Raw genomic sequence first — 24,376 nt, 5'->3', positions numbered from 1 at the left:
CTTTATCAATTCAATTCAATTTATTTATATAGCATCAATTCACAACACATGTCATCTCAAGGTTCTTCACAACAGTCAGGTTCATACATTCCAATTAATCGTAACCATTGAACAGTTCAGTCAGATTCAGTTATTTATTCAAATTGGATAAAAAGTTTTTCTATCTAAGGAAACCCAGCAGATTGCATCCAGTCAGTGACTTGCAGCATTCACTCCTCCTGGATGAGCATGTAGAGACAGTGGACAGTCACTGGTGTTGACTTTGCAGCAATCCCTCATACTGAGCATGCATGTAGCGACAGTGGAGAGGAAAAACTCCCTTTTAACAGGAAGAAACCTCCAGCAGAACCAGAACCAGGCTCAGTGTGAGCGGCCATCTGCCACGACCGACTGGGGGTTTGAGAGAACAGAGCAGAGACACAAAGAGAACAAAGAAGCACTGATCCAGGAGTACTTTCTATGGGAAGGAAAAGTAAATGTTAATGGATGTAGCTCCTTTAGTCGTTTCATCTAGAAAGAAAGAACAGATAAACTCTGAACCAGTTTTCAAGGTTAGAGTCTGAAAGAGAGAACATAGAGTTAGTTACAGTAGAAGTTCAGTCAGTAGCCATGTCTAGGAGAGAGAAAGGGTTAAACACTAAAAGACAGGGCTATGTAGATCATCTGTAGAAGGTGAGCATTAAGTTGTTGCCAGCAGAAGCTTGGATGATGCCCCTCTCCAGAAAGGTGTCACAGGTAGACACAGAGTCAGGCCAGGTGTAGCTTCTAGGAATGTGCTGTAACGTTATTCAAACGTTTAGCAATGTAGAGCAAAACTCATGCTCAAAGTCCAAATGGACTACAAAAATTAGATTTTGTTTTTTATTAAAATGCAAAAATGATTTAAATATACATTTTAAATCACATTTTAATTAAATTAACAAAGAAATGTTTAAATCGTAGATCAGAAACATAAAAAAGTTTTATTGTTTTCTAATTTCTCGACCTTTAGAAACCTTGAGTCTACTCTCAGCAATAATAATAATAATAATAACCCTCAGGCGGGTGATGTAGACACACATTAAACATTTTCCTTTGACTAGAAGCCTTTTAAAAAAATATAAAATCCAAGACTTCTTAAAATGGAAAATGTTAGGTGCAACTCAAAGGATGGTTGTTGGTTGCAACATGAAAAACTGTCCTAAACTGCTGTATTTGTAGCTTTTGGGGCCCAGTCTGTATTTTGTTTTGGGACTCAGTCTGTATTTTGTTTTGGGGCCCAGTCTGTATTTTGTTTTGGGGCCCAGTCTGTATTTTGTTTTGGGACCCAGTCTGTATTTTGTTTCGGGGCCCAGTCTGTATTTTGTTTTGGGGCCCAGTCTGTATTTTGTTTTGGGGCTCAGTCTGTATTTTGTTTTGGGACCCAGTCTGTATTTTGTTTCGGGGCTCAGTCTGTATTTTGTTTTGGGGCCCAGTCTGTATTTTGTTTTGGGACCCAGTCTGTATTTTGTTTTGGGACCCAGTCTGTATTTTGTTTTGGGGCTCAGTCTGTATTTTGTTTTGGGGCTCAGTCTGTATTTTGTTTTGGGGCCCTGTCTGTATTTTGTTTTGGGGCTCAGTCTGTATTTTGTTTTGGGACCCAGTCTGTATTTTGTTTTGGGGCTCAGTCTGTATTTTGTTTTGGGGCCCAGTCTGTATTTTGTTTTGGGGCTCAGTCTGTATTTTGTTTTGGGGCCCAGTCTGTATTTTGTTTTGGGGCCCAGTCTGTATTTTGTTTTGGGACCCAGTCTGTATTTTGTTTCGGGGCCCAGTCTGTATTTTGTTTTGGGGCCCAGTCTGTATTTTGTTTTGGGACCCAGTCTGTATTTTGTTTTGGGGCTCAGTCTGTATTTTGTTTTGGGACCCAGTCTGTATTTTGTTTCGGGGCTCAGTCTGTATTTTGTTTTGGGGCCCAGTCTGTATTTTGTTTTGGGACCCAGTCTGTATTTTGTTTTGGGACCCAGTCTGTATTTTGTTTTGGGGCTCAGTCTGTATTTTGTTTTGGGGCTCAGTCTGTATTTTGTTTTGGGGCCCTGTCTGTATTTTGTTTTGGGGCTCAGTCTGTATTTTGTTTTGGGACCCAGTCTGTATTTTGTTTTGGGGCTCAGTCTGTATTTTGTTTTGGGGCCCAGTCTGTATTTTGTTTTGGGGCCCAGTCTGTATTTTTTTTTTGTGCCCAGTCTGTATTTCGTTTTGGGGCCCAGTCTGTATTTTGTTTTGGGGCTCAGTCTGTATTTTGTTTCGGGACCCAGTCTGTATTTTGTTTCGGGGCCCAGTCTGTATTTTGTTTTGGGGCTCAGTCTGTATTTTGTTTCGGGGCCCAGTCTGTATTTTGTTTCGGGACCCAGTCTGTATTTTGTTTTGGGTCTCAGTCTGTATTTTGTTTCGGGACCCAGTCTGTATTTTGTTTTGGGGCTCAGTCTGTATTTTGTTTTGGGGCCCAGTCTGTATTTTGTTTTGGGGCCCAGTCTGTATTTTGTTTTGGGACCCAGTCTGTATTTTGTTTTGGGACCCAGTCTGTATTTTGTTTTGGGACCCGGTCTGTATTTTGTTTCGGGGCCCAGTCTGTATTTTGTTTTGGGACCCAGTCTGTATTTTGTTTCGGGGCCCAGTCTGTATTTTGTTTTGGGGCCCAGTCTGTATTTTGTTTTGGGACCCAGTCTGTATTTTGTTTTGGGGCCCAGTCTGTATTTTGTTTTGGGGCCCAGTCTGTATTTTGTTTTGGGACCCAGTCTGTATTTTTTTGGGGGCCCAGTCTGTATTTTGTTTTGGGGCCCAGTCTGTATTTTGTTTTGGGACCCAGTCTGTATTTTGTTTTGGGACCCGGTCTGTATTTTGTTTTGGGGCTCAGTCTGTATTTTGTTTTGGGACCCGGTCTGTATTTTGTTTTGGGGCTCAGTCTGTATTTTGTTTTGGGGCCCGGTCTGTATTTTGTTTTGGGACCCAGTCTGTACTTTGTTTTGGGACCCAGTCTGTATTTTGTTTTGGGGCTCAATCTGTATTTTGTTTCGGGGCCCGGTCTGTATTTTGTTTTGGGACCCAGTTTGTATTTTGTTTTGGGACCCAGTCTGTATTTTGTTTTGGGGCTCAGTCTGTATTTTGTTTCGGGACCCAGTCTGTATTTTGTTTCGGGGCCCAGTCTGTATTTTGTTTCGGGGCCCAGTCTGTATTTTGTTTTGGGGCCCAGTCTGTATTTTGTTTTGGGGCTCAGTCTGTATTTTGTTTTGGGGCCCAGTCTGTATTTTGTTTCGGGGCCCAGTCTGTATTTTGTTTTGGGGCTCAGTCTGTATTTTGTTTTGGGGCCCAGTCTGTATTTTGTTTTGGGGCCCGGTCTGTATTTTGTTTTGGGACCCAGTCTGTATTTTGTTTTGGGGCCCAGTCTGTATTTTGTTTTGGGGCTCAGTCTGTATTTTGTTTCGGGACCCAGTCTGTATTTTGTTTCGGGGCCCAGTCTGTATTTTGTTTCGGGGCCCAGTCTGTATTTTGTTTTGGGGCCCAGTCTGTATTTTGTTTCGGGACCCAGTCTGTATTTTGTTTTGGGACCCAGTCTGTATTTTGTTCTGTGGCCCAGTCTGTATTTTATTTTGGGACCCAGTCTGTATTTTGTTTTGGGACCCAGACTGTATTTTGTTTCGAGGCCCAGTCTGTATTTTGTTTCGGGGCCCAGTTTGTATTTTGTTTTGGGGCTCAGTCTGTATTTTGTTTCGGGACCCAGTCTGTATTTTATTTTGGGACCCAGTCTGTATTTTGTTTCGGGGCCCAGTCTGTATTTTGTTTCGGGGCCCAGTCTGTATTTTGTTTAGGGGCCCAGTCTGTATTTTGTTTTGGGACCCAGTCTGTATTTTGTTTTGGGACCCAGTCTGTATTTTGTTTTGGGGCCCAGTCTGTATTTTGTTTCGGGACCCAGTCTGTATTTTGTTTTGGGACCCAGTCTGTATTTTGTTTCGGGGCCCAGTCTGTATTTTGTTTTGGGACCCAGTCTGTATTTTGTTTTGGGGCCCAGTCTGTATTTTGTTTCGGGACCCAGTCTGTATTTTGTTTCGGGGCCCAGTCTGTATTTTGTTTTGGGACCCAGTCTGTATTTTGTTTTGGGGCCCAGTCTGTATTTTGTTTCGGGACCCAGTCTGTATTTTGTTTCGGGGCCCAGTCTGTATTTTGTTTTGGGACCCAGTCTGTATTTTGTTTCGGGACCCAGGGAAATTGCACCTCATTGTTTTGGTCGCATTGAGAACCAGAAGTTCAGTAAATTCCGTCCAGCAGCGTATTTGACTCTTTGTTCTGATTAAATAACCTCCTGAACTATTTGACCTCCAGCCTGTCCTGAGGGCCGAGGAGGATGATGATCTACCGGCTAACACCGGTTCCGGTGTTCCGCCCCCCGCCGCTCCCGCCACCCCCTCCCTCCGACGTCATTACGTCACTCTGCATCCCGAAGCCTGACGAGTCGCAGCCATTTTACTCCGCGAAATAAACTTCAGCCTCGCAGCCAGACAGCAGAAAACAACCCTCAGCTCCATGGACGTCTCCTGACCCACAACTCGGATGGATTCTGGTTTCGAGTTCGTCGGAGTTCGGTAAGAACTCAGAGACCGGGCCGGTGCTGGCTTGTTTTTAGCATGATAGCCTGTCTGAGCTAGAAGGAGCTAACTGGAGGAGAATGTGAAGAGGTTGTTGAGATGTAACACTGCGCGACTGGAGCCGAGCGTGGGGGGGAAATTCACGGGGGGACGCGTGGAAGAGTGTGCTAACTCGCTGTGGGACGAGTTTAGTGTTTCTAGAAATCACAACCACGTCTCAGCGCTACACCTTTGGCTCTGGCCGGTTTCTGTCTCACCTGTCAGATTTAAAGGAGTTAGCCCGTGTTAGCTTGTCCCACACCCACCACCCTGTCACGTCCGTGGATTTAGAAAAGTTATCCCTGATGCCTGGTGGCTTTTAATGCTTTTCTGTTAGGTCACCATGTAAGCTAACAGCGACTGTCCGGTTGAATAAAGTCTTCTTCATATAAAACAGTTCAATAAATGCGGAATATGGCTCCTCTGGTCTGTTGCAGTAAAAACCTTCAATAAATTCACAGTGAACCATTAATTAGGTTATTAATTACTGAATATAGTGTGATTTTTACATTTGGTTATTTATTCAATCAATGATCTGGATTTTTAAATCTCCCAAGGCGGTTTCCTCTGGATTGCTGTGGTTTCCTTCTTCCAGTTCACCTCCCAGTGGAGTTTGCAGAGAGATCAGCTTGAGTCCTTCATCATGTCTGGGCTGTAGGTTAATCTATCAGGGAAGTGGAAGCAAACTGCATCCTGGTTCTGTAGGAACCGAGCAGAACCTTGGTGACTCACTTGTCTTATCTTGGATAAAAACAGACGCTCCTGGTTTATTTATGAAAGCTGATAAATCAGTAGTTCTGCTGATCTGTTTGAATGTGGGCCATATTTCCTCAGCAGACCTTACTCCGTTTGTAGCATTCATGAAGTAGAAACTTTGACATATTTTTATCCTCTTCTATTAGTAATTAACATGATTAGGTTCAGTAAACACCAGCTGGCTCTCTGTTTGTTCCCTAGAGAATCCTTATCTTAAGTTTGAGATTTCCAAAAAGCTGCCAGCAGCTCCAAACCCGGTCCAACTCAGACAGAGGCTGAAAGCCTAAAGGAATAAGATCCAGAGTTTCTCCTGTCATTTCCGGGTCACTGCACTCTTCATCCATTCATCAAAATGTTCCCAAGGTGGGGAGGAACTGACAACCTGTGGTGGGAAGAACATTTTTGTATCTGAAGAAATTTAGTTCAAACGCCAAATCTGGGGAAGTACGATATATTGAAGGAGTGAAACAACCCGTCCTGAGTGGACAGCCCACACGCCTCCACAGAAAATAATTCCCTTGTTGCTTTTCCCACCTCGTATTTCACTGGTACTGAAAATAACTCTGAGTCTTCCTCCTACAGTTAAAACGTCCACAGTGAAGAGTGTTTTTGTTGGCGCTGAGGTGTGGTGCAGTGATTATTCTGAAAAATTTTTGATTTTTTGGAATTATTGGTTGAAATATAAAAATAATAAGGTTTTCGTGTATCACAGTCTGAGCTGTGATTTTGTACCTGATGCTGCAGCCTGAGCTCCATGCAGGACAGGGGTTTCAAACTCCAGTCCTCGAGGGCCGCTGTCCTGCAGCTTTTTGATGTCTCCCAACTCTGAACACACATGAAGCAAATGACTGAACTTCCTCCTCAAGCATTCGAGTTCCAGAGTCCTGCCAAGGACCTAATTGTGTGATTCAGGTGTGTTGACCAAGTTGCAGGACGCTGGCCCTCGAGGACTGGAGTTTGACGTCTGTGATGTAGGACCTTTCTTCCAGACAGATTAGGTGGACATCCCTGCTTCCTCTGATCTTCTCACCATCTCTGGCCGACCCATGTTCCTTTCAGGTTTCTTTTTTCTAGATTATCCAGGTTTCAATGCTCAGATTTTAAGATTGTTCTTCATCAGATTTTGTACTTGTGTGGTAAATCTGGAAAACAAGATGAACCTCTGAGTGGGTTGTGATCACTAGTGACTTTATCTTTAGGGTCTTCTTTTATCTCTGTCATTCCTCACACCCAGGCCTGTTTGTAGTAGAGATGACCTATGACCTCCTTTCCTCAGTCTGCATGCCTGTTTGTTGCGGTTGTGGATACACATGTTGGTTATTGTTCTCATTTCCTCAAAAACTTTGTTTTGAACTTTTGTTGAAATATGAATTTTGAAACACTGATTTGTCGTTGCCTTGGAGCCTAATTATGTGTCTTTTTCAATCTTGCGTGGAGAGCCATAAACGTTTTTACTTCTGCTAGATTAGTGAGGGCTTTGATTAGGCCGTGGGAGAGAAAAAACTGCCAAAGGTTACAGACACACCCAGACTCTGTCTGTAAAAATATGCACCTACATTATTATTGTTGAGCTCTAATGTCAGGTAAACCAAAAATTATTCATACCCCTGGCAGATTTATATTTAATTTTGGATATTTGGAAATGAGACGGGGATCTATAGAAAGATGATGGAGAATCAAATGATCACTTCTGTTTTTATTCACATGTTGAACTTGATTTAAACTTATAAAAAGTATGAAACTTGTCTGAATTATCATTTAAAAGGAAAATCTCTTTATTAACATCACAGAGATCAACCCCTTCTTCTAATCACTGAGTTGCTTTCAGCATGTTTCCTCTGCTGTTCTGAACATTTATCTTTGGTGATGAGCTCCAAGCCTTTAAGGCTGGAAAGCCTCCTTACCATCACCCTAATTTTTTGCTCCCTCCACAGATTCTCTTTCAAATTAATGTCAGGACTTTGACTAGGCTGCTCCAGAACATAAATATTACCTCCAGACAGAAGGATCAATTTAAATCTGTATAAATCATTTTAGGGCCAAGTCTGCATTATCTATGTAATACACCCAGAGAACGATCTTTACTGTCAGAAGATGGTTAAGATTGACTCCATAATCATTTTGCCTTTGTTTTATAAAATAATAAACCGTGTTTTACAGTGACTGCTCTTTCTCACACATGGTGTGACGTCACCCCTGCTGCTGATATAAATAACTGATGTCTGCTCATGACAGGAAGGCTAGAATAAAGATATTTTTGAATGCTCCTAATTATAGATCTTAAAGAGAAACCAGAACAGGTTAAAATCAGAATCAGCAGGTTGAAGCTTCTAGAGATCTGATGTTAGCCAGACCATCAGACCCTCTGTCCACAGGACTGTAGATGCAGCTGTTTTTAACATCAGTGTTAAAAGGTTTTTCTTCTTCAGAACAATCACGTTTTCTGTGTTTGTGTCCTTGTGGATTCATTAGCTGCGATATGATGTTGATTGGCGGAAGCTGCAGTTCTTTCCATTTAAGGAATGGATGTGTACATTTATCACTATCTCTGTTTGCTTGCTTCAGTGTTGATCATTGACAGAGGTGTGGGTGGCTGCAGTGACCCAGCATGTGGCTTTGCTGCTAAAATATCAAACACACCCAGCAGCGGCACGTCGGCCTGGTACCTGAACCTTTTTAGGGAGGTGTGTGGTCACGGACTGGAAACTTGTGCTCAAAATGAAACTGCTCAGCTTCTTCTGCTGAGTTTGATGGCTTCCGTGTGTTGTCTGCACAGAACGTGTGGATCACACTGTGATAAATCTCACGGCGCCGTTCAGGATCGGTGGATGTCTGAGCAACCTGCTGCGTCTGCCATCTGGATCCGCTCTCTGATTCTGCAGGGGCAGCACCATGTTCATCTGACGCCATGTCAGCCGTGACATCAACCATCAACCTGTAAACATTTGTCATGTTTGTCTGTCTGCTTCCTGATTTAACTTTCTTCTCATCTGCCTCTAATAATAATAATGTTCTCTAGAATTGCAGTGGTAAAGTTATTCCTTTATTTCTGCTATGTAGCATTAAAGGTAGTCTTCAACCAGAAGATTCTAACATTTAAAATAAAAAACATTTTATTTTTATGCCCTGTGGTTTCTTTTTACTACATGCAAGCAGAATGTGCTTAAAACAGACCTGTCTGCTCAGGTGTTAATATTAAGCGCTTCTAATGTGATTGGACCGTTTTTAATCTAGCTAGTTAAATTCTTCCTTATGCTGGTGCTGTTAATGTGAATGAAATAATGATGATAAATCATTTGCCATGATAGAAATCAACAGTCCTAACATGGAGCCCTGGGGAACCCCAAAATGGAGACAGGCTGTAGCAGAGGAATAACCCCTTAAATTGACAGAGAAGCTCCTGTCTGTGAGGTACGACTTAAAGCAGGTCAGGGCAGTACCGTTTAATACCAGCAACGTGATCCAACCGGGATAACAGACTATCTGGACTGGGTCCAGGTTTTTCTTTTTCAGTGGAGGCTGAACAACGGCACGTTAGAAACCACCTGGAGCACAGCCTGAGGCCATTCGGTAACCTTTTACTACACAGCTGGTTTGGGGCTACGCTTCAGAATAATGTTTTGTTCTCAAATGTTATAAAAATGTCAGAAACATCCCCAAAAGATTTTACCTTTGGTTGCCAATAATAGATGGACCATTCATGCCCACACCTGACACGTCTTGGCCCTAAAACTGAGGAAAATATCATCATGGCAATATTCAACAAGCATAATGCAATAAAATGTTTTCCTATCACTGAGCGGCCCTGGTCTGTTCATGTTTCTGTATGTAGAGATGCTGAATCAGAAGGTATCTTCTACAATAATGTTGCAAACAAAATCAACAAAGGTAGAAACAGTGATGCAGAATACTTTGACCTGTAGATGGTGGTTCTTGAGGAGTTAGCTGCAGCTTTGTAGACCAATGGTCCATCAGTTAGTAAGTGAACTAATGGGTTCATGTATGAAAGCATCCATTTCCTGCTGGACTCCACATAATCAGAAACCATCAGCTGTGTTTCAGCCCATTATACTCAGCCTAAGTGTAAACCAGTGTTTGTCCAATGCTAACTGGATTATTTGCAGCTACGTCCTCAGAATATACCTTAAACTGCATCATTTTGCTATGGATTTCTGCGTTAATCTCAGTTCTGTGATACGTTGATGCAGCTTTCACTGTCAGCTAGCTTCACCCGAGTGTTTTCAAGTGGTGCTTCATCATCCTCATCGCTTTTATTCCCCACTCATCTTCAAACACACTCGTTGAAGCAGCATCACTGCCTCCACCGTGTGTGTCCGTTTTAATTAGAATATTTGTGAATGGACATTCATTGTGTCTTTATATCCTGTCAGGGGGAAGCTGTTGTTTTCCAGGCCACCTTCAACTCTGCTAGCTTAACTCATGCTCAATAAAACTGAGGCCAGAAACAGAAGTTCTTTGTTGACTGGGTTTGGTTCAGTGCCTTAGCTTTAAGGATCCTAACACGCCCGTCATCTGCTTTTATCTGCCGCCAGGAGGAGACTCAGGTCAACATTAAGCATCAAGGCTGTCTGACAGGTTCTCATTTTCCGGCTGTTAATTAGAAGTCAGGACAAACTAATCAAACCAGTTTTATCTGGAGGCTAAAATAATCTGCAGCCAATTATGCAGGCAGCTAATGTGTTGATGTTTTTCTGATCAATCAATTAGTCGAAGTTTATTTTAATGAGTCTGTGGTTGCAGCTTCTATTCTCAGAAGTCTGCAAACCATTGATTTCCTCCCTGATGCCACTATTCTTATCATAGAAATTCACACAGTGATCTGATCAGCTTTAAATCTAAATCGCTTCAAACTAATTAAATCTGAACTGGTCGAACATTGACGCTGCTAAAAGGCTGAGGTTGAACTGGTTTATTTGAGACTGAACAGACATTTCATGGTTTCATGAATAAAACGAAATGTTTCACAAATCAAAAGCTGTTTTAAAGAACATCTGTTTATTGTAGAATATGTAGACAGCACTGGTGAAAGTATTTTAGAGTTAGATCTGGAGCTGAAGAGGTGGTTCAGATTCCTTAAAAGCAGTGAAATAGTTTCTTACAGCCTAAAAACAGGTGCTAATGTTTATTCTCCTATTGACTTATTACTGCTCCTGACTCAGTAATAGGTTAACAACACAGTAGCAAACAACTACAATGGTTTTCAGCTACCTTTGGTGTTTTCTTTTTAAAATCTGAATGGCCCACTCCATGGCCTCATCCTTGGTTCTGTTTTATTTTCAAGCATCTTTCCTTCTGATGAGACTTTTCATGCCTGAAGTCCACTGCTTGGTTCTGTCAGTTCATTCAGTTTGTGTTCACTGGAAACACCGATGCAGCTAGAAGAGGGAATGAAGGTTACTGTTGGCTTAAAAGTCTTTTTAATTCAGTCAGTCAGTCATTTTCTAGCACTTATTCCATAGTGGGTCGTGCTTTTTAATTCAATTCAGTTCAATTCACAACATGTTGTCCCAAGGTTCTTCACAACAGTCAGGTTCATACATTCCAATTAATCGTAACCATTGAACAGTTCAGTCAGATTCAGTTATTTATTCAAATTGGATAAAATGTTTTTCTATCTAAGGAAACCCAGCAGATTGCATCCAGTCAGTGACTTGCAGCATTCACTCCTCCTGGATGAGCATGTAGAGACAGTGGACAGTCACTGGTGTTGACTTTGCAGCAATCCCTCATACTGAGCATGCATGTAGCAACAGTGGAGAGGAAAAACTCCCTTTTAACAGGAAGAAACCTCCAGCAGAACCAGAACCAGGCTCAGTGTGAGCGGCCATCTGCCACGACCGACTGGAGGTTTGAGGTTTTTTTTTATCCTCATATGAATTTTTATACTATACTATACTACACTGCACTATACTACACTACCAGGGATGTGCACAGATAGACACTAGGTGGTGCTAGAGCACCTACCCTTTTATCCTATGGACAAAAAGTGCCCTCCTGAAATTCTTTATTTATTTTTTTTACAGTGTACAGTTTTGGGCCCAAGGTAAAATTTCTGAATTTAAAGGTCATTAATACCAGTGCCCCACGTTTTAAAATTTTAGTGACAACTACCTCCCCTCCCACTCGCCAGCACACGTCCATGTCCCGCCTCGTGTGTCTCTCAGCAGAGACGGGCTGCGTGCAGAGCCGAGAATTGGACCTGCGCTGGTCCAGTTGACCTCTTCTCTCCTCCCCTCCACCGTCAGATAGAGCCCTGCCCTGCAGACAGGCCGGCTAACCATCCAGGAAACAAACAAAACTAATATTCTTGCTTCCTAAACTTCGGATGAAAAAGTTAAAACTTCACCTGCCTCCATTTTATCTAAACAGAACAGGCCAATAAATGACATACCTTTACCCGCTATGTCTTCTGTGGCCGCCACCAGGCGCCAGGAGAATGTCTACAATTTAACTCTTAGATTAAATTAGAAGAAATAAATTAATTCAAATTTATCTCATTAGAGATCGGTATTACATTTGCTATTATGGTCCCTGATGACTTGTTTGACTCATGTTTTATTTTATTGCAAATACGGCCAAATGAGCTGGTTAACATTACAATTCATACACAACTAAAATACCTTTAATAAAGTTCAGTAAATGTGGGGCATGTAGGCTAAGTTGTATTTTCTACTTCTGTGTGTGTAAAAATGATGATGTGATCAGAATATTTTAATTTCTAAATAGCAGACATCTTATCAGTTCTCAGGACTTATAATCTCATTAATTTTTATTTTCTAAGAATAATATCACACTGGCTACATGCAGAAGTATAAATGATTCTTCTTATGATCATATTCTCTGATGTTGGTTTCATTTTGACTATAAAGATTTTATAACTCATTTTCTGGGTATAGTTGATTTACGCTGTAGAAAGGTCACTGGTTACTGAAGATAACTCATTTAGTGTGACCTACCTGGTACATTTGGCTTTGCTACATCATACGGTTATTTGGTGCAGAAGATATTTTGTGATAAAAGTACAGAATGATATAGTCAAGACAAACACGTTGTACTCAGTGTGTAGAAAGAAAGAAAATGAAGGATAACGTAAGTTTTAAATTTGACTCAGGAAGTTCAGATTGTGAATCAGTAATCTAACTTTAAATCAGTCTATGATCATTTTGTTGCCTTATTAATTTAAAGAATTTGGTCAAAAGCATTTTTGTTTTGAGTTTTTTTTCCTGGGTGGTCATTTCCCTTCAACCCACAGGACAGTTTGTTTTTGGGGTGCTTAGTAATAAATATAAATTATGTTCATGTTGTTCCTGTAATAAATCTCACACTACAAAGGCAACCGATAGCTCCATGTGCCGCACAAGGTGCCCTTTTTTTCCACTTGAGGACCTGCCCCCCAAAATGTCTGTGTACGCCACTGTACACGTACACTACACTATACTACACTACACTATACTACACTACACTACACTATACTGCACTACTCTATACTATACTACAATATACTATACTACGCTACACTATACTACACTATACTATAATACAATATACTATACTATACTACGCTACACTACACTATGCTATAATACACTATACTATACTACAATATATTATACTATACTACACTACACTATACTATACTACAATATACTATACTATACTATACTATACTTTACCCCAGTCACCTAAATTATAACTGGGTGTGATCCTTGTATCCTTGTCTTGTTGAGCTGTTGAATTTCATGTTTTCCAGCTAGACTTTCACCTTTAACGCTCCTCTCCTAGTCAGGCCTTCTAAGGAGGAATAAAATGAAACCGAACAGTTTAAACCCAAAGCAACACATCAAGAATAATCAGGTCCTAGGATGGATGGATAAATGTCATTCACGTCTGAGGTCCATGGCTCCTGAGCTGTTTGTTTTTCTCTGTTTGAAAGCTCCATTGTGACTTCATGAGCCACGTTATGAAGCTCGTCTCGACAGAGAGAACATGCATGCGAGTTGGCGTTGGTTTCCCTGAGCAGCAGTTTGAAGGGATTATTCAGTATAATGGCCGACCAGCTTCTTTAATGAATAATTTGGGCTCAGGCTGAGCTCTTCCAGATGGCCACACTGAGCATTTCACCAGTCATCCCGGCAGGATGACGATGATGACTGTTCACAATTACTGGTCCTTTCTTCCTGTTAACATTTATGTTTTGTTTTCTCACAGGTAGCAAGCAGGCCTAACATAACGGGACGGTGACACAGACCCCTCTCAATTGCTCTCTCCAGCCTCCGCTCCTGAGGCAGGATGGAGCCCTGGGGTTCTCAGGGGCAGCTCGGAGCAGAGGGAGATTGTGAGATGTCCAGTCTCCTGGTGCCGAGCCCCCAGAGTGAGGCGGTGACCCATGAGATGGAGGAGCTGTCCCTGCAGCCCACACAGAGCCTGCCTCCTCTCAATGAACGCAAGAATGGTGAGCGCACACTTCCCTGCATTTACACCAAACTCTGTATCTATGCTGCATTATGAACTCTATGTACAGAACTGGAAAGTCCTGGGCCTAGTCCAAGCCCAGGTCTTAGGGTGTATTCACACCAGGAAAGTCCTTTGGTCCGGACCAAGAGCGAACTTTATTTGTTTCATTTGGTGCGGTTTGTTTTCACATTGTAGTTTTTACAAATGAACTATTACTTGTAAACAAAGCCACGCAGGTGACGTTCATGGCTCCCATTGGACAGAAATGATGGGGGCGGGACAGAGCACAGATCCAGACATTTAGGAAAACATCTGTAGACGTGCTGCGTTCAGCTCCTCTGTTCTGCATATTTATGCCGTTATTACAGCTTCAATATTATTGTGAGGCTGAAGAGCAACAGACTTTGTGATGTTTCATTTATAATGTTGGAACCCCGTCGGAGAACGCGTGCTGAACGCCGACGTTCTCTACAGTAGCGTTGCTAAGCAACACACAGCTTATCAGGTAGGATTACCTTACAACACACACCTTTTCTACCGGCTACGGTGGCTTTTTATATCCAAACAGAAGTACGCTTTTTGTAGTTGGTTTGGATCGGGGCCGGTTTGTATTCAGACCATAAGCGAACCGCACCAGAGTCCGTTTGGAAGCGGACCGAGACCACCTCAAAGCGTGGGTCTCGGTCTGGTTGTTTGGTCCCGACCAGGATTCGCTTGAGTGTATTCACACCGGCACAAAAGGTCCGGACCAACGGGGGAAAACGAACTCTGGTCCGTTTAAAGCGGACCAAAAGTGGCAAGTGTGAAGACACCCATAATCTCATTGAGGTTCTGTGGGGGACTTAAAACGAGCTGAATATCTCAAACATCTCACAGCTGAAAGTGTGGAGCAGGACAAACTTTACTACTTTTTATTTCTGACAGGCTTCATCTAGTACGATTCTCCACAAAAGTCCGGTTGGAAAGTTTAAGAAGAAAACAAAGATTACCAGTTAAACAGGACCGGTTGGAAATGGAAGATCTTAAATGTGTTGAAGCCTCATTCAGGTCCAACAACTCTCTGACATGCAGGGATGTGGACATTTAGCAAAGAGATGATGAAATCTGTGGGATTCCTCTGAAAAACAAACCAAATGACCTCTGACCCTGCTGGGACGAGCCTGCATTTTATTGATATGGCTTTGGCAGTTAGTCAGGAAGAAATCTGAACTGTAAATGTTGGGCGAGAGTTGTTGCTTCTTTTCAGCTTTTTTAAATTTAAAGTGACTGAAATATTATGACAAATCTTCTTACATGTTTGTGCTTTAAGATGTTTCTGTCTTCTGGTTGGGTGAACCTTTAAAAATCGCCACAGCAGACGTGTCCCGGTCACTTCCCAGCATCCAGATGTTGCTGCTGATTTTACTTGCAGTTCACCATAGGAACCAATCCGTCTTTGTACTTTTAAACATGTCTGTCCTGTACAGCATCCCAGCACAGTCTGCTGAGGCGGGTCATACGAGCACCCACCTCTCTGTTAGAGGTTGGCTGGATATGTGGCTGGACAGGTGTGGTAAGGTGTATTCGTCACTCCCTGTTCTCACTGTTGCACTCGGTGAATTGTTTGGTGTGTGAAGCTCTCTCGTTTGATCTGATTTCTCTTTACTGTGATATCTCTTACTTGTTCTAATACATAAGCACATTAAAACACTTACTTTCTGTTGCTGTATTTAACGTTTGGGGACTCTCCGTGTTTTACACGGATTTTCTAGTAGTGTTAAGGGGTCGCTAGCTTAGCGTTAGCTCCATCATGGCTACCTGTTCTACTGTTTCTCTCTCTAAGTCTCCTCCTCTCTCCTGCTCTCTGTGTCAGATGTTCAGTTACTCCTCTGCCTCCTTTAATGATAATGGTACGTGTAATAAATGTAGTATTTTTGTAGCTTTGGAGGCGAAGGTGTTGGATTTGGAGGCCCGGCTCCACGCTGTTGAAAAACCAGCAGATAGCCGAGGCCACCGAGGGTAGCTCCCCGTAGCAGTCCTCCAGCAGAGCCCGCGCAGCCGGGGCTTCAGGCCGGCTGGGTCACGGTACGTAGAAAGCATAGTCCTAGATCCCAGCCCACAGGTCACCACCAACCCGTCTGCGTTTCTAACAGATTTTCCCCGCTCAGTGACACACCCGCTGAGAAGCCAACTCTGGTAATTGGCAGCTCCATAGTCAGAAACGTGGCACTAGAGACACCAGCGACCATAGTCAAATGTCTGCCAGGGTCCAGAACGGGCGACATCAAATCCTACCTGAAACTGCTGGCTAAGGATAAGCGTAAATACAGTAAGATTGTTATTCACGCTGGCGGTAATGACACCTAGTTACGTCAATCGGAGGTCACCAAAGTTAGTGTTGCTTCGGTGTGTAAGTTTGCTAAAACAATGTCGGTAATTTTCTCTGGTCCCCTCCCTGATCGGACCAGTAACGACATGTTTAGCCGCATGCTGTCATTCAACCGCTGGCTGTCTAGGTGGTGTCCAGAAAATAATGTGGGTTACATTGATAACTGGCGAACATTTTGGGGAAAACCTGGTCTGATCCGGAGAGACGGCACCCATCCCACTTTGGATGGAGCAGCTCTTCTTTCTAGGAATCTGGCCAAATTTATTAGTTCTCCAAAACTCTGACAACCCAGGGTTCAGACCAGGAAGCAGGGTCGTAGTTTAACACTCCTCTCTGCAGCTTCTGTACTGCTACCCACCCATTACCCTATTAAGACAGTGTCTCGCCCACGGCCAAAATTGAATAGATTAAAAAATAATCTAAAACGAGGAAATCAGGAAAATCTAATAAAAATAAACACAACTCAGACTAAAAAGAAAAATAAAACAATTAAATGTGGCTTACTGAACATAAGATCTCTCTCTTCAAAGACATTGCTAGTTAGTGACTTGATTTGTGACAATCAGATTGATTTATTTTGCCTCACAGAAACCTGGCTGCTGCAAGAGGATTATGTTACTATAAATGAGTCAACTCCTACTAATTATTTAAATTTTCACATTCCTCCAAATACTGGGCGAGGAGGAGGAGTAACAACCATCTTTCAGTCTGATTTATTGATTAGTCCCAGACCAATCAATAGCTACAACACTTTTGAATATTTAATCCTTAGTTTTCCTCATCCAAATTGCAAAGCATTAAAACCACTTCTGTTTGTTGTTTTGTACCATCCACCAGGCCCTTACTCTCAATTCTTATATCAGTTTTCAGACCTTTTATTTGATTTAGTGTTAAATACAGATAAAGTTATTATAGTGGGGGATTTTAACATTCATGTTGACACTGAAAGTAATAGCCTAAATATAGCGTTTAATGCTATCTTAGACTCAATTGGCTTTGCTCAAAACATTAACAAACCTACCCACCTTTGTCTTCATTCTCTGGACCTTGTGCTGACATATGGCATTGAGTGTAAATACATAACAATATTTTCTCATAACCCTGTCCTGTCTGACCATTTCTTAATAACCTTTGAGTTTAATTTAACCGAGTACTCCACACCTTAAAGAAATTTTTATTATAGTAGATCATTATCAGACGATGCTGTACCAACCTTTAAAGAATCTGTTCCACTTTTAATGTCCTCATTATCACAGAAAAATAATTCTGTTTCTGCCCCTTCACAAATTGATTCTTTTGTTCATAGTGTTTCTTCATCATTGCATGATGCATTAGACAATGCAGACCCCTTGAAAAAGAAGGTAATCATTAATAGCAGGCTAGCTCCTTGGTTTAATTCAGAGCTGAGTACTTTAAAGCACAATGTTAGAAAATTGGAGAGAAAATGGCGCTCTACACACCTAGAGGATTCCTACTTAATCTGGAAAAATAGCCTATTGTTGTATAAAAAGACACTTCACCAAGCTAGAACAGTTTATTTCTCATCATTAATAGAAGAGAACAAGAATAATCCTAGGTTTCTCTTTAGTACAGTTGCTAAACTTACACAGAGTCATAGCTCTGTTGAGCCATCCATTCCCTTAGCTCTTAGCAGTCATGACTTTATGGGATTCTTCTTAAATAAAATTGATTCTATTAAAAATAAAATCTTTGACATACTCCCGAAGATGGTTACTTCATCCTCAGCAAGTGAGACAACATTGGAAATAACTGCAGAACCTGATCTGTGTTTGGACTGTTTTGATCCTGTGAAGCTTCCTGAGTTATCAGAAATATTAGCTTCATCTAAACCTTCAACTTGTATGTTAGACCCAATCCCAACCAAATTATTTAAGGAAGTGTTCCCTCTGATTACCAGCCCCATTTTAGATATGATTAATCTATCTTTAGTAAATGGATCAGAACCACAGGCTTTTAAGTTAGCTGTAATTAAACCTTTACTTAAGAAACCTTCGCTTGATCGAGATGATTTAATAAATTACAGACCTATATCAAATCTTCCATTCTTATCTAAAGTTCTTGAGAAAATTGTTGCTAATCAAATGTGTGAACATTTATACAGCAATGACCTGTTTGAAGAGTTTCAGTCAGGTTTCAGAGCTCATCATAGCACTGAAACAGCTCTGATGAAAGTCACTAATGATATTCTTATGGCCTCAGATAATGGACTTGTGTCTGTTCTGGTTCTGTTAGATCTCAGTGCTGCATTTGATCCAGTCGATCATAATATTCTCTTAGAAAGGCTGGAATATGCTGTAGGGATCAGGGGAACAGTGCTAGGCTGGTTTAAATCTTATTTGTCTGACAGATTCCAGTTTGTTCATGTAAATGATAAATCATCTTTAAACTCCAGGGTTAATTGTGGAGTACCACAGGGTTCAGTACTTGGGCCAATTCTCTTTACTATATATATGCTTCCAATAGGTCAAATTATCAGGCAGCATAGGATAAATGTTCACTGTTACGCTGATGATACTCAGCTTTACTTATCCATAAATCCTGATGAGCCCAACCAGTTAGATAGACTACAAGCATGTCTTGAAGACATAAAAACTTGGATGACTTTAAATTTTCTGCTTCTAAATTCAGACAAAACAGAAGTTGTCATCTTTGGACCGGAGTCTTTAAAAAAGAAACTGCTTAGTCAATCACTTAACCTGGATGGCATTAAATTGACCTCCAATAATAAAGTAAAACACCTTGGTGTTATTTTTGACCAGGACATGTCATTTAAGTCCCATATTAAACAGGTTTCTAGGATTTCCTTCTTTCATCTCCAGAACATTGCCAAAATTAGAAATATCCTGTCCAGGAGTGACGCTGAAAAACTAGTCCATGCATTTGTTACTTCAAGGCTGGACTATTGTAATTCTTTACTATCAGGATGTCCACAAAATGCAGTTAAAAGCCTTCAGCTGATTCAAAATGCTGCAGCAAGAGTTCTGATGAAAATTAAAAAGAGAGATCATATTTCTCCTATTTTAGCTTCCCTTCATTGGCTCCTTGTTAAATCCAGAATATAATTTAAAATTCTCCTCCTCACATATAAAGCCCTTAATGATCTAGCTCCATCATACATCAGAGATCTGATTGGTCCATATGTTCCTAACAGAGCACTTCGTTGTCAGACTGCAGGTTTACTGGTGGTTCCTAGAGTCTCTAGAAGTAGAATGGGAGGCAGATCCTTTAGTTATCAGGCTCCTCTCCTGTGGAACCAGCTCCCAGTTTTAGTCCGTGAGGCAGACACCCTGTCTACTTTTAAGGCTAGGCTTAAAACTTTACTTTTTGATAAAGCTTATAGTTAGAGTGGCTTAGGTTATCCTGAGCTATCTCTGTAGTTATGCTGCTATAGGCTTAGGCTGCTGGAGGACATAATGACCACTTTCACCCTCTTCGCTACATTCTCACACTACTCTCCAATTTTGCATTATTTGCTGTTATTTCAGCTTTTAACTTTGTTCTCTCTTTTCTCTTCCTAGAAGCTACACCTGGCCTGACTCTGTGTCTACCTGTGACACCTTTCTGGAGAGGGGAATCGTCTGAGCTTCTGCTGGCAACAACTTAATGCTCACCTTCTACAGATGATCCACATAGCCCTGTCTTTCAGTGTTTAACCCTTTCTCTCTCCTAGACATGGCTACTGACTGAGCTTCTACTGTAACTAACTCTATGTGCTCTCTTTCAGACTCTAACCTTGAAAACTGGCTCAGAGTTTATCTGTTCTTTCTTTCTAGATGAAACGACTAAAGGAGCTACATCCATTAATATTGACTTTTCCTTCCCATAGAAAGTACTCCTGGATCAGTGCTTCTTTGTTCTCTTTGTGTCTCTGCTCTGTTCTCTCAAACCTCCAGTCGGTCGTGGCAGATGGCCGCTCACACTGAGCCTGGTTCTGGTTCTGCTGGAGGTTTCTTCCTGTTAAAAGGGAGTTTTTCCTCTCCACTGTCGCTACATGCATGCTCAGTATGAGGGATTGCTGCAAAGTCAACACCAGTGACTGTCCACTGTCTCTACATGCTCATCCAGGAGGAGTGAATGCTGCAAGTCACTGACTGGATGCAATCTGCTGGGTTTCCTTAGATAGAAAAACTTTTTATCCAATTTGAATAAATAACTGAATCTGACTGAACTGTTCACAAAGTCAGGTACATACATTCCAGTTAATACTAATCATTGAAGAACCTTGAGACGACGTGTGTTGTGAATTGGTGCTATATAAATAAACTGAATTGAATTGAAATTGAATTAATGTCTGACCTTGTGTCTCCTCCAGCAGCTGTAAACAAAGCAATTATCATTATCATCATCATCATCTTACCAAACAGCTGGCGCGTTAGCTTTTCCTCTCTCTTCCAGTGTTGTTTAAGCAGAACCATGGAGCTGCCTCTGACACTGATGAATGGGTTTACCATTACCCGGCATTAGGAGCGGCTCTCATTCACTGCAGAACTTCCCTGCCTCTAATCAGGGCTTAGATTACTTGTTACTCAGTCTGGTCACTGTAGTCATTATTGGCGTGCTCAACTCAGTCTGATTAGCCGGGTGTTTAATCTGAGTTCTTCCGGAATGGATCCGACACATTTTGGGTTTTTGTGTCGCCGTGCTCCATGGCTGGCACCGTCTGCAGCCGCACGTTAAAACGTCCCACCAGTGGAAAGTTTCTGTGGAATTTCAGCCGTAGTAGCACCACTCATCATGTCGGCTGTTGTAATTTCCCCTCCACTGAGACGTCACACCTCATACTTTCCACAGTGTGAGCCGTTCCCACAGCTATGTCGACCGCAGAGTCCCCTCCCTCACGTTAGTGTAAGCCACGCAGGTGTTGATGTGTCTGCCGTCATCACAGCTCCTCAGTCTTGGCTTGTGTGAAACTTGGAGTCTACCAGAGAGACAAGAAGGCTACTCTGCTGCTGTCAGCAGAAACAGGCAGTAATGCTGCATTTTGCCTGTTAGTAAGTCCTACTGAAACCCTGAAAAAGAGGATTGGAGCAACTCTTGGCTCATATCTTCTGTATGAGGTTAACTTCTGGAAGGTTTTTCCTACTGAGGGATAATCCTATTAAAAGCTCCCACTACAGGTCTTATAAGGCCCCTGCTTGAGTCAAGTGATCCTGTCAGATTATGTATTTTCATACAGGTGAAACCTCAGATTAAAGTAATTTTATGAGGCCTCCTGAATAAAAATTGTGGAAAGTTGTGTTGAAATACTTCATGAAATCTAAATCTGTCTTTATTTTTCCTGTAGTTGCATGTCTGATCTTAATTATTTGTGCTGGCTTTCTCACATGAATCTGTTTAAAACACAAACATGGGTGGTCAATACCTCCAAGCTAGTTTCATCTTATTTGGCTCAACTCCCACTTAGGCCCCAAAAGAAAAGATGGGGAGAATTTAGGTCAAAAAAAGAGTTTATGTACAAAAACCAAATTCAGGCATCGATGCACGATACAATGACCAAGAAGAAAGTAGCGATAGCAGTGATAGTGCAAGATTTTTAGGATTTGCATCCAGTGAGGAGCAGGAAGTCATGAGAAACGATGTCTGAGGGGCACCCTAGATACCTAACACACCGGTACCCTACCCTTATATTTAAAAACACTCTGTTGAGAGCCTGTCTGCCTTTAATTCATCAGTGGTAGGTAACCACCTATGCCAAAAAATGCAATAAAAAGGTCATTTCTACAGCGTTGTTACACATGTACAGTACTGAGGTCCAGTACATTTCCCCAACAGTTAAGTCAGTTAGCCTGTTAGTGAGCCTGCAGTGGCTTTGATGAATGTTGCATCAGTGAATGGAAGCAGCTGAAAGTCTTCCTTTATAACGTTTTCATTCATTTAACTCAGACACTGAGGAAAAACAACTTCACACTGAAGCAAATTATCACAGGTAAACCAGCAGAAGGGATGTTTGAAGCTTACTGATCGGTACTGATTTTTTTCACACTTTTATGATTTTCAGGTTTTCTGGCTTTAAAAGTTGATTTTTTTTTTTTTTTTGCACGTCAACCTTATTTTGTCACTGAGTGCCTTTAGTGTTTTACTTAAAAAGGTTTAGATGAGGCTGCAGAAAGACTGTTGGCATGGCTAATTGTAGATGAATTTGAGATGTGAGCTGAATTATTTGCTGTTAGCCAGTCGGTCATACATGCATCTACTATGTGTGGGTCAGGTGAAGGAGGTTGTAGCAGTTCTAATGCAGCTCTTGTGGACACCTCATTATGTTTTTTGTGTCCTCTGTCAGTCCAACATGTCTGCTGATGTCTGGGACTGTTATTAAATAACTCCAGTGGCCTAGGAGGTAGAAACCATCACATGTTTTCCTTCCCATTTGTTTAGACCTTTTTAAGGTGGTAATCTCCAGTCATTGAAGAACTTTGAACTCTTCCAAGGTTTACAGAGAGTTATCTTCACGAATGCTTCCTGCCTGGTTGTAGTGACTTTTTTTAGAATGGCCTCTGGGGACACTTTATATTTCTCCACTCTGGTTTTAGCTCAAAGTCACGAAGTTGAGCCTGGTTGACAAACAGACATGTGACACAGATCCTGGTCAAATGTTCAGCAGCAGTGTTTTAGGGTGACATGTCTGGAGGACCTTCAGAAACAGGATAGGGTGCTACAACAGTGGGAAATCCCAGCAAAGAAGTACCAGTCAGATAAAACCATCCATCCGCATTCTGTTGTAAAGAGACAGGCTGGCAATCTTTCGGATCAACGCACCAGGACAGAACCCTCTGGTCTCCAATGTGAAAATGGTCTTCAACAACAAGATAAACATGCCAGATTCCTGTGCCATTATTTCCCTTAATGTCCCCCCCTGGACATATTGATTGTGTTTTCCAAGTGTGTGCCAAACAATGTTTGTCATTCCAGCTCCGTGATGTCATCCCTCTCTCCCCAGGCGCCTCAGGTCACAGGTCGTAGCGTGTTTGTCAGGCTGAGCAGCAGCAGCACTTCCCAGAAGAATTCGGGACAGTTCAGCTAACAGGAAGTCTGTTGCTTCCTCTTCAAGCTGTTGATTTAGTTCAACCTACTCTGTTAATGTCTCACCTCAGCTCTGTGTGGGACAGTTTCAGTATTCCTGTTGGAGGCACATGGCTTCCTGATTAACTTTAGCTGCATCACCTAAATGTGGAACAATACTCTGGCCTGCTGTTTCCGGGTCAAACACCGCTCCGTGTTCTGCTACTGGTCCTTCTGTGAATGTGAAAGTGTCTCGATGTTCGTTTAAGCTGTGGACAGAAACGTTCCTCTTTTACTGAATGGGTCACCTCTAGGTGTCATAGACGGAGAAAGTCACAGCAGATGAAGTGTTTGTGTTCATGAGCTTTGCCAGCGTTGTTGGGACGCAGCTACTGCTCCAGTGAGTCAGACGTTCACCAGTTCCTCAGAGGTTACAGGGAGGCCAAGTCATCTGCAGCCTCTGAGCTTCCTCCCTCCACGCTGACTGATGGGGAAGTTGGAGTGAAGGGAGAAGGACCCGGGCAGCACTCGTCTATTATAAACAGAAATGTTAGCGAGGGCTAAAGAAACAGTGGACAGGACCATTATGGCTTCACTTTAATTCTATGCTGTGCAGAACTGCTTGGATTGACTCGTCTGGAGTCTGGGTCGGCACATATTTGAGGTATTCGGTTGAGGGACCACTAATGTGAGATGGTGATCTATATGGAGGCAGAGATCTCTGGTAAATACAGCACCGCTTCCAGGGCAAAACCAGGTGAGCATCCTGCTTCTCTGTCCTGTCAGAGCAGTACATACTGTTGGTAGAGGTGATTATTGACCAATCATGGAGAGAGCTCTTGGTTTTGGTCCATTTGACCTGCCGATCACTGATCTCAGCCAATCAAGGACAGATTGTCTGGGTCCAGCCTCCAGCCTGATTGGTGCTGAAGCCAACGCTTCTGTCAGGTTCCTCAGGGTTTCTTAGATCCTGCTGCAGATGTTAAAACCAGTAAGCAGATTAATGAATGCAGAATATTTCTCTTCAGCCTTAAATAGCTGCAGATGACTAAAGTTTTATTTGGCACATATCTGGATTGAAGTAGCATTAGTTGCTGAATTCACCAGGTTCAGAACCTCCTCT

The 24,376-nt window shown here is 42.1% G+C and overlaps 1 protein-coding gene across 2 annotated transcripts in view; it reads left to right on the top strand.

Annotated features, from left to right (window-relative positions):
* Positions 1-4,095: 4,095 nt before the first annotated feature.
* The window catches only part of mrtfba (myocardin related transcription factor Ba), a 36,881-nt gene continuing 16,600 nt past the window's right edge, over positions 4,096-24,376 (top strand). For both annotated transcript variants that reach the window (XR_007039993.1, XM_047377234.1), the window contains exons 1-2: positions 4,096-4,592; positions 13,620-13,863. Coding sequence is in view for 1 of the 2 variants with exons in the window: in XM_047377234.1 (XP_047233190.1) it covers positions 13,701-13,863 (163 nt within the window). In the remaining variant the exon portion in view is untranslated. The remainder of the gene's footprint in view (positions 4,593-13,619; positions 13,864-24,376) is intronic.

This window comes from Girardinichthys multiradiatus, chromosome 10, assembly GCF_021462225.1.
Source record: "Girardinichthys multiradiatus isolate DD_20200921_A chromosome 10, DD_fGirMul_XY1, whole genome shotgun sequence".
NCBI classification, from domain to species: Eukaryota; Metazoa; Chordata; class Actinopteri; order Cyprinodontiformes; family Goodeidae; genus Girardinichthys; species Girardinichthys multiradiatus.
This window is presented reverse-complemented; position numbering and strand designations above follow the sequence as displayed.